General features: G+C 32.1%; 1 protein-coding gene across 7 annotated transcripts in view; it reads right to left on the reverse strand.

Moving 5' to 3' along the window:
- LOC6050578 (regulating synaptic membrane exocytosis protein 2) overlaps positions 1 to 18,425 on the reverse strand; it is a 122,793-nt gene that overhangs the window by 26,357 nt on the left and 78,011 nt on the right. For 6 of the 7 annotated variants that reach the window (XM_038265272.1, XM_038265275.1, XM_038265269.1 and 3 more), the window contains 3 exons: positions 11,455 to 11,636; positions 11,151 to 11,366; positions 10,494 to 10,981 (listed from right to left, as the gene is read on the reverse strand). In XM_038265272.1, the coding sequence (XP_038121200.1) occupies positions 10,494 to 10,981; positions 11,151 to 11,366; positions 11,455 to 11,636 (886 nt within the window). The remainder of the gene's footprint in view (positions 1 to 10,493; positions 10,982 to 11,150; positions 11,367 to 11,454; positions 11,637 to 18,425) is intronic. The other variant, XM_038265273.1, reaches the window with a different exon arrangement.

Here is an 18,425-nt window from a genome sequence, read left to right on the forward strand (position 1 = left end):
AATTCTTAAATTCTTAAATTCTTAAATTCTTAAATTCTTAAATTCTTAAATTCTTAAATTCTTAAATTCTTAAATTCTTAAATTCTTAATTCTTAAATTCTTAAATTCTTAAATTCTTAAATTCTTAAATTCTTAAATTCTTAAATTCTTAAATTCTTAAATTCTTAAATTCTTAAATTCTTAAATTCTTAAATTCTTAAATTCTTAAATTCTTAAATTCTTAAATTCTTAAATTCTTAAATTCTTAAATTCTTAATTCTTAAATTCTTAAATTCTTAAATTCTTAAATTCTTAAATTCTTAAATTCTTAAATTCTTAAATTCTTAAATTCTTAAATTCTTAAATTCTTAATTCTTAAATTCTTAAATTCTTAAATTCTTAAATTCTTAAATTCTTAAATTCTTAAATTCTTAAATTCTTAAATTCTTAAATTCTTAAATTCTTAAATTCTTAATTCTTAAATTCTTAAATTCTTAAATTCTTAAATTCTTAAATTCTTAAATTCTTAAATTCTTAAATTCTTAAATTCTTAAATTCTTAAATTCTTAAATTCTTAAATTCTTAAATTCTTAAATTCTTAAATTCTTAAATTCTTAAATTCTTAAATTCTTAAATTCTTAAATTCTTAAATTCTTAAATTCTTAAATTCTTAAATTCTTAAATTCTTAAATTCTTAAATTCTTAAATTCTTAAATTCTTAAATTCTTAAATTCTTAAATTCTTAAATTCTTAAATTCTTAAATTCTTAAATTCTTAAATTCTTAAATTCTTAAATTCTTAATTCTTAAATTCTTAAATTCTTAAATTCTTAAATTCTTAAATTCTTAAATTCTTAAATTCTTAAATTCTTAAATTCTTAAATTCTTAAATTCTTAAATTCTTAAATTCTTAAATTCTTAAATTCTTAAATTCTTAAATTCTTAAATTCTTAAATTCTTAAATTCTTAAATTCTTAAATTCTTAAATTCTTAAATTCTTAAATTCTTAAATTCTTAAATTCTTAAATTCTTAAATTCTTAAATTCTTAAATTCTTAAATTCTTAAATTCTTAAATTCTTAAATTCTTAAATTCTTAAATTCTTAAATTCTTAAATTCTTAAATTCTTAAATTCTTAAATTCTTAAATTCTTAAATTCTTAAATTCTTAAATTCTTAAATTCTTAAATTCTTAAATTCTTAAATTCTTAAATTCTTAAATTCTTAAATTCTTAAATTCTTAAATTCTTAAATTCTTAAATTCTTAAATTCTTAAATTCTTAAATTCTTAAATTCTTAAATTCTTAAATTCTTAAATTCTTAAATTCTTAAATTCTTAAATTCTTAAATTCTTAAATTCTTAAATTCTTAAATTCTTAAATTCTTAAATTCTTAAATTCTTAAATTCTTAAATTCTTAAATTCTTAAATTCTTAAATTCTTAAATTCTTAAATTCTTAAATTCTTAAATTCTTAAATTCTTAAATTCTTAAATTCTTAAATTCTTAAATTCTTAAATTCTTAAATTCTTAAATTCTTAAATTCTTAAATTCTTAAATTCTTAAATTCTTAAATTCTTAAATTCTTAAATTCTTAAATTCTTAAATTCTTAAATTCTTAAATTCTTAAATTCTTAAATTCTTAAATTCTTAAATTCTTAAATTCTTAAATTCTTAAATTCTTAAATTCTTAAATTCTTAAATTCTTAAATTCTTAAATTCTTAAATTCTTAAATTCTTAAATTCTTAAATTCTTAATTCTTAAATTCTTAAATTCTTAAATTCTTAAATTCTTAAATTCTTAAATTCTTAAATTCTTAAATTCTTAAATTCTTAAATTCTTAAATTCTTAAATTCTTAAATTCTTAAATTCTTAAATTCTTAAATTCTTAAATTCTTAAATTCTTAAATTCTTAAATTCTTAAATTCTTAAATTCTTAAATTCTTAAATTCTTAAATTCTTAAATTCTTAAATTCTTAAATTCTAAATTCTTAAATTCTTAAATTCTTAAATTTAAATTCTTAAATTCTTAAATTCTTAAATTCTTAAATTCTTAAATTCTTAAATTCTTAAATTCTTAAATTCTTAAATTCTTAAATTCTTAAATTCTTAAATTCTTAAATTCTTAAATTCTTAAATTCTTAAATTCTTAAATTCTTAAATTCTTAAATTCTTAAATTCTTAAATTCTTAAATTCTTAAATTCTTAAATTCTTAAATTCTTAAATTCTTAAATTCTTAAATTCTTAAATTCTTAAATTCTTAAATTCTTAAATTCTTAAATTCTTAAATTCTTAAATTCTTAAATTCTTAAATTCTTAAATTCTTAAATTTTTAAATTCTTAAATTCTTAAATTCTTAAATTCTTAAATTCTTAAATTCTTAAATTCTTAAATTCTTAAATTCTTAAATTCTTAAATTCTTAAATTCTTAAATTCTTAAATTCTTAAATTCTTAAATTCTTAAATTCTTAAATTCTTAAATTCTTAAATTCTTAAATTCTTAAATTCTTAAATTCTTAAATTCTTAAATTCTTAAATTCTTAAATTCTTAAATTCTTAAATTCTTAAATTCTTAAATTCTTAAATTCTTAAATTCTTAAATTCTTAAATTCTTAAATTCTTAAATTCTTAAATTCTTAAATTCTTAAATTCTTAAATTCTTAAATTCTTAAATTCTTAAATTCTTAAATTCTTAAATTCTTAAATTTAATTCTTAAATTCTTAAATTCTTAAATTCTTAAATTCTTAAATTCTTAAATTCTTAAATTCTTAAATTCTTAAATTCTTAAATTCTTAAATTCTTAAATTCTTAAATTCTTAAATTCTTAAATTCTTAAATTCTTAAATTCTTAAATTCTTAAATTCTTAAATTCTTAAATTCTTAAATTCTTAAATTCTTAAATTCTTAATTCTAAATTCTTAAATTCTTAAATTCTTAAATTCTTAAATTCTTAAATTCTTAAATTCTTAAATTCTTAAATTCTTAAATTCTTAAATTCTTAAATTCTTAAATTCTTAAATTCTTAAATTCTTAAATTCTTAAATTCTTAAATTCTTAAATTCCTAATTTTTCATTCCAGATTCTTTAGAGTTAGAGAATAAATAGAGTTTTTGATTGTTATAATTTCGAGGTTTCCGTAAATTTGTATTTACGAATTTCAATGTTTCCGATTTTCAAAACTTTTGAAATTTCGACATTGTTTCGAATTTTAACATTTTGCCTTCCTCACTGAGGTAAGGCTATAATCCTGCTGTAAAAATGATCTTTGTATAAAAACGTCGTAGACCCACCTTCATGTATACACATATCGACTCAGAATCGAAAACTGAACAAATGTCTGTGTGTATGTGTGTGTGTATGTATGTATGTTACCAACAAACTAGCTCATGTTTCTCGACACTGGCTGAACCGATTTGACCCGAACTTGTTGCATTCGACTTGGTTTGGGGTCCCATAGATCGAATTTTATACAGATTGAAGTTTCGATAAGTAGTTCAAAAGTTATGTATAAAAATGTGTTTTCAAATATATCCGGATCTCACTTAAATGTATGTAAACTAAGTCCGGGTCCACCGTCCGACCCATCGTTGGTTAGGTTATCAAAAGATTTTTCCAACGAGTCCAGAACATTGATGATCTGGCAACCCTTTCTCGAGATATGGCCACTGAAGTGATATTGATGTACTTTTTGGAAGCCGGATCTCACTTAAATGTATGTAGACTATGTCCGGATCCACCATCCGACCCATCGTTGGTTAGGTTATCAAAAGACCTTTCCAACGAGTCCAAAACATTGAAGATCTGGCAACCCTGTCTCGAGATATGGCTACTTAAGTGATATTGATGTACTTTTTGGAAGCCGGATCTCACTTAAATGTATGTAGACTATGTCCGGATCCACCATCCGACCCATCGTTGGTTAGGTTATCAAAAGACCTTTCCAACGAGTCCAGAACATTGAAGATCTGGCATTCCTGTCTCGAGATATGGCCCCTTGAGTGATATTGATGTACTTTTTTGAAGCTGGATTTCACTTAAATATATGCAAACCATGTCCGGATCCACCATCCTACCAATCGTTGGTTAGGTTATCAAAAGACCTTTACAACGAGTCCAAAACATTGATGATCTGGTAACCCTGTCTCGGGATATGACCACTTAAGTGAATTTATGTACTTTTTTATTCCGGATCAAAAAAATAGATGAAATTATGTGTACAGCCATTGTTGGTAATGAGTGAGGAAGGCTCCAACCACATAGGTGCATTAAGTCAGTTTTTGATCTATTAATTATATTAATAATATAGTAAAATAATAATTTATTTAAAAAAAAAACTTAAATATTAACATTATTATACAATTCTGCATATTTTTAGTTTTTAATTTCCAAATTTCAGTTTTTTGTTGAAATTTTCTTTATTATTTAAAAAATAATTATTTTAAATTTCTGAATTGTTTTTTCATATTTCTGAATTTGTTGTTTGGTTGGATTTCAAAAATTCAGATTATTATTGTATTTTCAGTAAGAACATATAACTTTGTATGATTGCTCTTATTTACTTCATTTTGGTCCTGCGAAGGAAGGTTGCGTGGACATACCGTACAAAAGCGAACTATTATCGTATTTTAACATGTTGTTCTTCTCACACCATTTGTTCCTGCGGACAGCGCTGGAGACTCGTCATACAGAGTATTGGTTGGTACTAGCAATAAATAGTTGGTGACACGATGGACATCTATTAGAGGTGGGCAAATAAAGAGCGAGCCGCTCAAAGAGCCGGTTCACTGAAAAGAGCGAACGAACCGTGGCTCACAAAAAAAGAACCGCGGTTCTTTTTTAATCTCCGGTCTTTTGAAAGAACCGTTTCAAGATGGCATGATTTTTGATATAAATATAATTTATTAGATTTTCAAAAAAAAAAAAAAGAATTAAATTTGTTTTTGAGAATTGGAAATGCAATTTCAAAAATGTCAATGCTTATAAAAATTAATCCCAAAAGTAAATGATTTGTTAAAATCTTACCAAAAATGTACTGAATATTTTATCGATTCAATCAGAATGTAGAAAATGTTCTTAGAATATTTTCACCAAATAAAATATTAGGATTATTTCAATTCATGTAGAAATTAGTACAATTTTAAAATTACATGCAATTTTTCCGGCATCCTAGATTTAAGTTTGAATGCCATTCTATTACTCGAATGTTTAGGTTCGAGTAGAAATCTTGACATGAATACCACCAAGACCTATGGTTTTCAAGGGCATCTTCACGTTTGTAATCTCGTTTGTAATTATCAGTCGCAATCAAAAAGGAAAATTCCAATTCTTTGATTTTTTCATCAAAACATATTACAAACAAGCACCGCGCGAAGAAACGTCAAACGCAATCTTTCCGTTTCTGTTACTTTTCAGCTGCGTACCGCTTAAGAAAAATCTTTTCGTGACCCTTTCCTTGACCATTTCCTGGGCGTTTTTTTATATGGAGTTTTGCGTTCCTTCCGATCAGCATATCAGCCTTTAAACATGATTAAAAACAATTAGCAACAATTAGCTGTTAGGAAAAAGTCTGTTAAAGACGAAGATAAATAAATAAATAAATAAATAGAATAGTGCCCTACATATGCTGATACTTTTTGGTAACGATTATCCCATTCCTTGTAAAGTTATGGAAATCGTCATTAATCAATGATTGCCAACTAGGACGTCAATGATTGTAAAATTATATGAGCAACCACAAACAACCTGAAAAAAATAAAAATAGTGTTTTTTTGCAAATCAAGTTTTAGTGATAAAAAGTTAAATAAAAAAATCACCAATTTTTTTTACCGTGTATCATTTTTTTCCAGTGTAGTCCGTATCCATACCTACAACTTTGCAGAAGACACCAAATCGAACAAAAAATTCCTTCAAAAGATACAGATTTTTGAATTTTCATACATTTTTTTTGTATGGACAGCTGCCAAATTTGTATGGAAAATTATATGGACAAACTAATGATGCAAAAAGACTTCTTTGGGCATACCGAAGGCACCAAAAAAGTTTCAGTCGGATTAAAAAATACAAAAAAAATCGAATGACCGAAATCCTAGAGAACTGCTCATATAAATTTTGAGACGCATTTGATTTAGATCAAAAATTCCTTCAGTGGCTGCAAGAAGGCAACAACCGGCACGTGCTGATTTATTTTGGTGCAGAAATTCGTTAAATTGAATACAGTACAGAGTACTGTATGGGTCTCGTGGCGCAGGGGTAGCGGCTTCGGCTGCCGATCCCCGATGATGCTATGAGACGCGGGTTCGATTCCCGCCTTATCCGCTGAGCTTCTATCGGATGGTGAAGTAAAACGTCGGTCCCGGTTTCTCCTGTCTCGTCAGAGGCGCTGGAGCAGAAATCCCACGTTAGAGGAAGGCCATGCCCCGGGGGGCGTAGTGCCAATAGTTTCGTTTTTTTTACAGAGTATTTTAGAGTGATGATCAATTTTCTTCGAACGGCTTCACCTGTTGATGTTGAAGTGGAAGCAGTCTTTCGAGAACAATAATTTTATCCTGACGGTGTTTGTTGACTTGAAACGTGCTTTTGAAACTATTGATCGGCGGAAGTTGTTGGAAGTCTTGCGGCGAAACAGGATTAAAGCGGACATTTGGATGTGGTTCAAAAGCTATCTGGAGTACCGAACCCAAGTTACACGGTATAACAACGCAGTATCAGAAGCAGAAGCAGTAGAGTTGGGTGTTCCACAAGGAAGCGTGCTGAATAACGAGCTGGCAGTGTTCGCGAGTTGGCTGAAATGGAAAAAACTCAAACTGAACGTCAGCAAAACAAAATACATGGTGGTGGCAACAAGTAGGAGTGAAAGTAACTGCACATTGCAGTGCACAATATCTAAAAGCAAAGCAATCCACTTTAACGACCCCCGGGTCTTTTGTGGTCTCTGTTGCAAGTTTCTGCTCATTTCTAGGCGTCCGAAGGTTATGTGTACAAGATCCTCTGTAATTATTAAGTCAAATGTAATTACAAAAGCCGACTCGGTCCTAACCTGGGATTGAACCCAGGCTGCTCGGAAGTTGGGTGTCCTGTGTAGAATCAATCGCTACCTATCGTTTGACTACACGATTATGGTCTACAAAACGCTGATTGCGCCACACTTTGACTACACAGAAAAAAAATCAATTCTCGTAATCGTGAATTAAGTTCACGAATGTAAGAACCACGAAGGAATTTATTCATGAGTATGGTGCATTTGCACTATAAACGTGAATATATTCCTTCGTGGTTCTCGCATTCGTGAATTTATTTCACGATTACGAAAATGGAATTTTTCCGTGTACTGCGCTTCAATTCTGTTTCTTGCTACGAACCAGCAACTAAAGAGGATGCAGATCGTACAGAGTAAAGCTATGAGGATGATACTTAGATGTGACAGATTGACACCAAGAATTTTAATGCTTGACTCTCTGCAGTGGATTTCGATTAGGCAACGTGTGGAGTATAGTACATTAGTGTTTATTTTTAATGTTATTAACAGATTGGCACCACAATACATGACAAAAACTGTACAGTACGGAAGTGACGTTCATCGACATTGTACGAGGCAAGCAGGAGATATCAGATTGCTGAATTTTAAGAAATCGTGCACACAGAACTCGCTATTCTACAGAGGATACACTTTGTTCAATATGCTACCGGACAAGGGGTTTCCAGCATCGTGTCGGACTGGTCACTAATCCGGAATTACTTGGAATTTGAGCAAGTAATTCTGTAATTCCGGATTTACTGAGTAATTCCAGAGTAATCCTGGTAATTCCTAATAATCCCAGTAATCCTGGTAATTCCATGATTCTTGTTTGTGAAAACAAACTTCAGAAAATAATAAAATAATAAAAAATAACTGTTAAAAAGATAATTTCGATAAACCTTTTATAATTCTATTTATTGCCTAATAATTTTCATGTATGAAACCAAAGTTACAGCTAGTACGGGATCATTCGGATTTTGCGTAAGTAATTCAGTAATTCCAGAATTACTCCGCAATTCTGCAGTAATTCCTATAATTCTGGAATTACCTAGTAATCCCGTAGTAATTCGAGTAATTCCATAGTTACTCAGTAATTCGTGTATTTCCCATTAACTCAAGTAACTACTAGTAATTCTTTAAAGGTAAATCGGCAGAATGCATTTTGCTTTTCCTTGATGCTTTTTATCGTTGTAAGAAGTACAGAGCTGATTCGAAATGTCCGCCAATTTGGATGCTCTCTAATTCAAATGTATTCGGATGAAAAACACTCAAACGTCAAAATCAGTTGTCAAACTGACGTTGATGTTTACCACATTATTCGATGATTTCCAAGTAGGGCGTCCAATTTTCCCGGGTTTTGAGTTTACCGGAAAACGGAAAAAATATTTAATAGACATCACACCGTCTTTTCAGACTGAATTTACTAACTAAACGGGACAAACACAGAACACCCAGAGGAGATGGGCGGGAATCGAACCCGGGCCCCTTAGCACACATGAGGGATCGGCAGCCGAAGCCGCTAACCACCGCGCCACGGGGTCCAGGGATTTTTTTGAAAACGTCGTAAAATCTATGTTTTCTTTATATTAGTTATGTTTTTAAAATCAAACTACTAGCTCAATACTATTAAAATCAATCTAAACAGGGATAGCACTTTTAGATAGTTTTGAAGATTTTTTTTGTTCTTTGTTGTGCTTTGAATTTTAAATGCAATCAAACGCCAAAATCAGTTTTCAAAATGATGTTGATAATTACCCACTTGTTCGAGGATTTCCAAGCAGGACGTCTAATTTTCCCAGGTTTTAAGTTTCCCGGAAAACGGGAAAAATATTTATTTATTCCCGGGAAGTTTTTAGTTTTTGAAAAAGTTATAAAATCTATGTTTTCTTTATATTTGTTATGTTTTTCAAGCTTTAAATTTATAGAATTAGCTCAATACTATTAATATCAATCTAAACAAGGATAGCAGTTTTTAGATAGCTTAACATTCCAACGCCCAAGGCTCCAAAAAAGTTGGAACGGTAACTTAAGCTCGCTGGTTCTCGGGCAAAATTCAACCAATCAAGATGATTCTTCTTTCCAGTGATTTGTAAGAATGTCTAGATGATCCTAAAATTGTGCAGAACTTAATTCGATCAAATCTGTAATTTTTGCGATCAAAAACATCGTTCCAACTTGTAAAAAAAAATCGCCAAAAATTCCGCGGCGGAAGTCGTTTTAAAAAAGGTAGAGTAATGCCCGAGAACCAGTGAGTTGAAGTTACTGTTCCTCCATTTTTGGGAGGCTTGGGCGTCTGTGTAAGTTGGACATGCGTTGGGCGTTCCAGTGTTAAACAATTTTTTGCTGTTCTCTGTTGTGCTTTGAATTTTATATGCACCACATTTCTAATTCAAATTAAATAAGTATCTTATAAATATTTATTTTTGAAGCTTGAAAATTGGTTTAAGATGTCTAAAATCAAAAATGACAACAAATAAAATGGTACCAATTTATGTAAAATTTTAGAAAAGTTTTAACTTATTAATTGTAATACTAATGTAATTTTTTTATGATTTTTGTTTAATTTCGGAAATTCCCCGTACAACATATAAAAATCCCGGGAATTTTGTGCCAGAAATTCCCGGAATGGACGTACTATTGCCAAGCACGTGGTTTTGTGCATTTGACAGCTGTCATTCGATCCAATTCTCAATATGCTGGAAGCTAGGCAGTAATTCCAAGTTATTTTTATACATTTGAGCAATTCTGCGTGGTTTCTGGAAATCCCAAGTAATTCTGGGAAATCAAAGTAATTCATGACATATTGCCAGTAATCCTGGTAATTCCATTTAGACTGGTCAGTAATCCTTGATGCTGGAAACCCCTTGCTACCGGAGTCAACGAGGGAAACAACAAATCTTCATGAGTTCAAGAAACTGTGTAAACCTTTCGTAAGGCAGAAGCCTTTGGAATGAAGTGGCATCCCATAGGTGTAGCTGAGAAGGGCCGCATGTCATGACGGTCAGCTTCTCTATATCGGTTCACGTCCTAATGGGGATTTCACTGTACCTCATATGAATCAGTTCAAAGAAACGCGAATCTGGGCGCGGTAAACCCTATGTGCTCATATGTGTGTGGATAAGGAAAAGATTCCAGTACCCAAGGAGGATGTAAGCAATCTGGTGAAATGATAAAGATTCCTTGAGATGACAAATGAGAGAGACGGATGGGCATACACGGGAGTAGAGTTAGATTTAGGACACTCTCAAATACGGACAATTGAATTATCGAAAAATATCTGCTCGTAACCCTTCCATGCTACAAAAATGTGTATGGATAAGAGGTGGGCCATCCAAGAAAAAAAAAATGTCACATTGTTTATTAACACAAAATATTGTTTTCCCTCCACCATATTCTCCAAGTTCAATTCCAAATCAGAATCACAATGTCAAACTAAAAATTACCAAGAAAATGTTAACATCAAACAGAGAAGAAGACTGGCAATATATGTTTTCTATTTACTTATTGAGTTCTTGCGTTCCAGCTCGCGGGACAAACTCATTGTCCGGATAAATTCACCTCGGCTTTGATTGAATGCACGCCTGAGCTCATCTGGATTACGTTTTGCTACAGAAGACCTTCTTCTTTCTCGACTATGTGCAAATGATTGTGCAATCTCACCACTTTTGCATTTTTCTTGATCTTGGAACGATGATCGCCTTGAGCCTGGTAATGATTTAGAGAAGTCTTTTCCCAACTGGTAGGTTTCGATTTCTAACGTTTCCGACTGAGAGGAGCCTCTTCTGCTGAATGCCCACGCGTGATCCGGGTGTAAGAGGGATGAACCATCGCCAATACTATCGACGTCATCTGAAACCGATCTTTGGAATCGATAATCCGAACCTCGGATGAGCTTGGTTACATCGCCCGATATCGAGTTTCGCGGAGAGGACCAATTCATTTTTGACGTTGGAGCTCCTCGCAGCTGCTTGGGATCTTCCAATCTGTACCTGTAACATTGGTAAAATTTTAATATTTTAATTGAGTAAAAGGCAGAAGAGGAAGTAGAAACAAAGAAAGAATGAGTTTAAAGCAGGGCTAGGAGTTGGTAAGGAAGAAAGAGAAATGTGTACTCGAGATTGTCGAAATGAGTTGGCCGGGCCTATATTTTCAACATACCATACCGCCACGTCGTCGAGAAATGCTTTCTGAAGCATAACATTACACTCTCCGAGAAAAATGGGTTCCGATTGTGGAAGCAAATCGTATAAAATCACTTCGATGTAGCGATCAAATAAAGTGTCACTGGAAATTCCTCTAAATGTGATTGTTGCATTCCAAATTGGATTACACGATGGTGAGGAAACTTCCGTTTGCATAACATGTGTTTCGTTTCTGTTGGGAATAAAATATGAAGGGATCCGTAATAAAGTGTAACCACTGTGACCACCCAATGAGAAAACTGGCTCGAGTTTCCACTTACGTCTTTGGCATAACCTTAATGGAAGCATATGCCTCTGGGAATCCTCCATATCCCATAGATTCATCACGTGGTGGAAGATCGTCTGCGGCCATCAATGAAACTACTAGTTCACTTCTGTCTCCATGATACCAAACTTGTATTTGGACACGACCAGAAACCTGTTTTTCTCTAGCTAGTTGTTCCTGAAAATTACGATTCGTCGTCAGTAAGAGAGAACAATGAGGTTTGCGGGAGAGAATGAGCCAAAAAGTAGAAATAAATCTATATTAACAGGAAGCAGATGAGGTTTTCAAAAATTTCTACATGATTGTAATAAGACATTTCCAGGAACATTTTGACAAAAAATTACATTCATAGTTTAAACTAGCTTTGTGTTGTAGCCATGCAAAAAAGATGTTTCGGTTTAGTGCAGAAACGATTTCACCAAAATATTTCTTTTGCTGAATTGTTTGTATTTTTCGGGGTAGGTTTACAATACAATGAAACAATTTTGCACGAAAGAAATCGAATTAATAATCATGCGACTTTGTGTCAGGAACAGTTCAGATTTCATTCAGTCATCTCCGCGGTAGTGATACTTACAAAACAATCGAGAAAAATATTCCCTTTGAAATGCCTTAGTTACACAACTGTTCGTTTATTTTTGGCTCATTGCCGCCTCATTTTTTTTCATTTGTTTAATATAGAATCATTGTAAAAATTCTGGAGACGGAAATCGGATTAGGAGCTAGAACAAGTACGCAAAACTAAATACAAGCAAGATTCGAAATAAATTTTCTCTGAATAAATACATCGTGCGTTGTACCACGAACATTGCAGGTTAAAATAATCGATATTTACAAGTACTTCGTTAAATTGTCTCGCTTAGAATTGTATATCGAAATATGTTTTTGTAATTTGAAACATGTAGATTGCTAATATTATTTTAAGACCGAGAGTGTAGTAACGCTTCCGCCTCGTAAGCGAATTTGATCTCCGACTCGGACCAACATAGATACAAAGTCACAGAGTCAGCATGGGGAAATTGGGAAAAATATACTCTTTTAGGCTATAGAATAATTCAAAAAGGAACTTTTTAAGCAGCAATAGGATGTAACAAGATGTACAGATTTTTTTTTGAATCTTCGATATTTATAAAGTGTGTTTTTTTTGCATAAAATCGTCCTCGAGTAATTTTGTGACACACACCAACTTTTTTTTAGTTGTATAGAGTTTTGCAACCCTACAATTTCTTCAATTTTATTCAACTATCAAAGAATTAATGTTGTTTTTTAACAAAATAACTGTTGGAATCTTCATTGGATTGCTACCATCTGAATCCTAATAATTTAGATATGGTCAAAAATATGTTAACACTGGAACGCCCAACGCATGTCCAACTTACACGGACGCCCAAGCCTCCCAAAAAAGTTGGAACGGTAACTTCAACTCGCTGGTTCTCGGGCATAACTCACCCAATCAAGACGATTCTTTTTTCTAGTGATTTGTTAGGATGTCTAGATGATCCAAGAACTTTGCAGAATTCAATTTGATCAAATCTGTAATTTTGCGACCAAAAACATCGTTCCAACTTTTTCAAAAAGACTGCCTCCGCGGAATTTTCGGCGATTTTTTTACACGCGAAAAAAGTTGGAACGATGTTTTTGATCGCAAAAAATACAGATTTGATCAAATTGAGTTCGGCAAAGTTCTAGGATCATCTAGACATCCTAACAAATCACTGGAAAAAAGAATCGTCTTGATTGGGTGAGTTATGCCCGAGAACCAGCGAGTTGAAGTTACCGTTCCAACTTTTTTGGAGCCTTGGGCGTTGGAATGTTAAGAAAGCCTTAATAACTCACAGGTAGGTTTGTTTTATTACTTAGTTTGTGGACTGTTAGCTTAAACTAGATCGCGTCATTTTTGTGAGTATTACAAAATATAGGGGAAATATTCCCATTTTCGTCACATTAAGCTATTCGATCGGAGTCATTCTCCGCCAACTCACACAGCAGTTGCCCCGACCCCTCTTCGATTTGCGTGAAACTTTTTCCTAAGGGGTAACTTTTGTTCCTGATCACGAATCCGAGGTTCGTTTTTTTATATCTCGTGACGGAGGGGCGGTACGACCCCTTTCATTTTTGAACATGCGAAAAAGACATGTTTTTCAATAATTTGCAGCCTGAAAAGTTGATGAGATGGAAATTTTGTGTCAAAGGGACTTCGACCCAACCCTATGGAACTTACGGTGTATTTTTCCGAGAGCTTAAAGATGAGCAACTCTGTACCAAAACCGGAAATGGATTTTATTTGTATTTTTTTTATTTAGCTCAATCATTGAGGGGGCCTTCTCTATGACCAAAGAAGCTTTTTTTGTGTCATTGGTTCACCCATACAAGTCTCCATACAATTTTGGCAGCTGTCCATACAAAAATGGTACGTAAATATTTAAACAGCTGTAACTTTTGAATGAATTTTCTGGTCAATTTGGTGTCTTCGAAAAAGCTGTAGGTATGTAGGTATATTGAGGACCAATGAGAAAAAATTGGAACACGGAAAAATTGCCGATTTTTAATTAACATTTTTTTTTCTCTAAAACTCAATTTCCCAAAATACGTATTTTTTGATTTTCGAGATTTTTTGATATGTTTTAGGGGACAAAAACCCGGAACTTTTGAGCCGTAGAGAAACATGGTCAAAAAAGCCGCCGAGTTATGATTTTTTGAAAAATAGTGATTTTTGGAAAAAAATTAAATTTCATGCAAGAATAAATTAGACTTGATTTTTTTATGTAACATTGAATTTGCAATCGAAATGTACTTTACAGATTTTTTGATAAAAGGTTCCGTTTTTCCGGTACCGATATAGCCACTGAAAGTTTGATTTTAGCGAAATATTTGCAGTTTTTTCGATTTTTAAAAATAGTGACCATGGGTGACCATTTCTAAAAATATTTTTTTGAAAAGTTCATAAAATTTGCTATGAAATTGTATAAGAGACATTAAGGATTGGACCTCTGGTTGCTAAGATACAGCGGCATAAAGAAAAAGAAACATGAAAATTGAAGTTTTCGAAGCCTCACCCAAACAACCCATTATTTTCTAATGTCGATATGTATCTCAGCAACGAATGGTCCGATTTTCAATGTTAAAACATGAAACATGCGTAAAATTTTTCGATCTTTCCGAAAACAATATTTTCAAAATTTTAAATCAATATTAACATTTCAAAAAGGTCAAACATTCAATATTACGCTCTTTTTGAATTGTTAGTCTTGATTTAAAATTTTTGAAAGCATTATTTGTGTCATTTTTTTTATTTTCGGATTTTAGTTTCAAAAAATCCTGTTAATGAACCTCGCCCAATTTTTGATATGTTACGTAAAATTTTCCGAGGAATCCGTTAAAAATATTTCCAGATATAGGCTCTTTAGTCCAGACACCGTCAAAATGGCATTTGATGTTGCCATTAGGGTGACCTACATCGTGCTAGGGTGGTTCGAAAAATTGTCATTTTCGCAAAAACCACTTTATATCTCCGCGTCATTTCATCCGATTTTAGACGCAAAAGTCTTAGACGCAAAAGAAAGGTGATGAGTTAGGCTATTTGGGAAAAAACAGAAGTTCCAAAAATCTAGCTTAACATTTAATAAAGTTATATGAAAACTTAAAATGGCGTTTTGACCGTGTCTAGACCAAAGAGCCTATGTCAGAAAATATTTTTAACGGATTACTCGGAAAATTTCACATAACTTATCAAAAAATTGGCGATGTCGAACCGTACGTTTACGAAATATGATTTTTTCAAAATAAAAACTGAGTTTTCCGACGCGCCACTCTCAAAAACAGAAAAATGACGAAATCGGCAAAAAATCAACTTTTTTGAATAAAACTGCGATAACTTCAAAATTTCAGCGATGACCTATACATGTTTGGGTACCGTAAACCGGGGTGACTTTGATAGGATTTCAATTTGTTTTTAGAATATTTTCCTACAGGTAAGGTTTTAATCAAGATTATTATTTTTAAAACATGTACTGGGGTAGGCCACACAAAGTCCATGCACTATTTTGGAAAAAAAAGTTTTTTTAACCCTTTCGAGCCTGATGGGTTATATATGACCCAAATATCCAAAACTAGCCTATAATTTTCGTATGGTCATAAGAATCATTTTCCCATCATTGACTAAAAAAAATATTTTTTTGAAAATTCAGGCCTGAAAGGGTTAATAGTGTATAGAAAAATAGTTACGTTAAAAAGTCTTAGTTTTAATTCCGGGTGATTTTGATAGTCATAGTTTTTCTTATTAAAATCATGCTTAAGATGTTCAAACTTTATTTGTACGTTAAATGTACCATCACTAAAGTAGCTGATATAGTTTGTAAGGAAAAAAATCAATGTTTATATTTAGTTAACTAAGTTTATAAGCTTTTAACAAAATACATATAAATGTTAGGTAAAATTGTTAAAAAGTCGGAATTTTGCCTGAAATTTGTTTAAATTAGTTTTGTTTAAAAAAATATCGATTTAAATTGCATTTTATACTGAATTCGAAGCACGAATCACAAGTTTTCACATTTTACATGAAATTTGTTCAACTGAAATTGCCTATAAATTTGGAGATTTTTTTAAATTGTGTTTCAAAAACACATATTATTTATTATTTACAAACTTATTTAACCTTCTCCTAGTGGAAAATTGTCCAAAGAATCCGAAAATGCATTCCGTTTTTCGATTAAAAATCATGTTTATTGAGAAAATCATGACACTTTGAGAAGTTTAAAATAATGACTTCCATCAACATTTTCTTAGCTACAGTTAACTAACTTTATAAACTTTTCAAAAATTTATGAAAAGTTCTTCTTGAGGTACTTTGAACACGTGTTTACTTCTCTACCACGGTCAGTATGTTTCTGAACCATTCCTTACGTATTTTAAATGTACTCTTCATTTTGCGGAAAAATCGCAAACCTATCAAAGTCACCCCGTTTTACGGTATCAAAAGTTACGTCTTTCAATTACGAAAATTTTGATACCCAAACATGTATAGGTCATCGCTGAAATTTTAAAGTTATCGCAGTTTTACTAAAAAAAAAGTTGAATTTTTCTCTTTTTCGTCATTTTTCTGTGTTTGCGCATGGCGCGTCGAAAAACTCAGTTAAAATTTTCATATGTTGGAAACGTACAGTTCGACATCGCTAATTTTTGGATATCTAAATCAAATGGCGTCTAGGACGCATTTCTTTTTTGCTGGGCCGATTTTTTGAAAAAAAATGCCAAACTTTAAAGGTCTGTACCGAGTCCCAGGGTGCTCCAATGTTATACATGGGTCATTCCATCTGAAGCATTTGAAAACTACCCTCTATCAAACGGCGATAGCTCAGGAACCACAAATCTTAGAAGGTCGGTCTTAGACTCAATTTTGAAGGAAATTGGACGTAGAATCCATTTCCGTGATCGAAATTTTGATTATTTTTTTTCCTACCTGTATTACCTGTATTAATTGAAAACTTCAAACGGCCGTATTTCAAAACAACCCAACTTATTTTTTGATTTGACCTCACCATTGTATTCCCCGGACAATTTTACATAAGAATCACTTATCGACAGAAATGAATGTTTCGTTCCAGAGATATCGAAATTTAAAGATTTGAGTATTTGAGATTACCTAAATCAGCTCATTCGCCGCATCTGCTAGAAGCCACAGGCGGGATGATCAATAACAGCTACCTGCTAATTTATTGATATGATATTTCATCATAAATAATTTTTACCAAATTGGGCAAAAATTAACTGTATAACACTGTAGGAAACTGGAGTTTATTCGCGAATGTATGAATTTCTGTGCTAACCCATAGGACAGAGCAATAATGACACACAGTAAAGGGCAGAATTGGATTCCGATAGAGTGAGCAGGAAAATTCAATTAATCTTGTTAATAACACTGAACAATAAGTGCACGATACATTATTGAGTAAAAAATATGAATTGAAATGAATTAAATTTGTTGATACGTTGTATTCTAGCGAAGGACGATCCTAAAGAGTATGAATAGGATTTCTGGAAAGTATAAAACTGAAAAATGTAAGAAAATCACAAAGTTTGATCTGCTGCAAAGCAGCTAATTCCCCAAAATATAGTTGCGATGATTTCGACACCGTCCGAACAACAATGTTTTTTTTCTTCTATTATTCTTGGATTCTTGGAACACAATTCGGCTGCTGTCCTCACGTATACGGATTTTTTTTTGGATTAAATTTAACTTGACCAAAACCATCTTTTAATCAAATGGAGCTGGCTCGCAATATAAAAATTGATTTAATATGATCAATCTATTAAACCATAAAGCATATTTTGGGGTTTTCGCCGAATGGCACTATTTTGCTACAACCCATGACAAAGGCCCTAGTCATGGCCTCAGAGGTACTCTAAAACGGTTAGCAACACGTAAAAAACGGTGCATTCAAAATAACCCTATAAATATTTCTTACACAAAAATAGATTGATCAAGGCATTAGCTATTTGAATAAATATTTGCGTAAAATTATAAAAATAAAAATTAAATTAATCAAATCCCAGAACATCAGGTATACCCAGACGGAAATGGGGGGCGCCTGGCGGGCGTTTTGTCTTGGGCGCTGCACTTAGCTGCGCAAGACGTCTGGCAGATTTTCCCCCCGACTGGCCCAAGAATGTTGCCAGAATTCTGGCGAATATGCAACAAACCGGTCGTGCACGGTTCAACCGATTGAACCGATTGGTTTTTGTGCCAGACAGCTGTGTGTTATTCCGCCAGATTTTCGCCAGATTCGTCGGGCGTCACGCAAAGCCTGGCTAAAAGAAGTGTGCCAAGTGTGTCTGAACTGCACGACAAACGTCCGCCTGCGCAGACACTCAAATTCACCAGATTATTTTCCGACCGGGTAGCAGTTATTGATCATCCCGCCTGTGTGCTTCTAGCAGATGCGGCGAATGAAGCTAATGTAAGAAATC

This window comes from Culex quinquefasciatus, chromosome 3 (genome assembly GCF_015732765.1).
Source record: "Culex quinquefasciatus strain JHB chromosome 3, VPISU_Cqui_1.0_pri_paternal, whole genome shotgun sequence".
In the NCBI taxonomy this organism is placed as follows: Eukaryota; Metazoa; Arthropoda; class Insecta; order Diptera; family Culicidae; genus Culex; species Culex quinquefasciatus.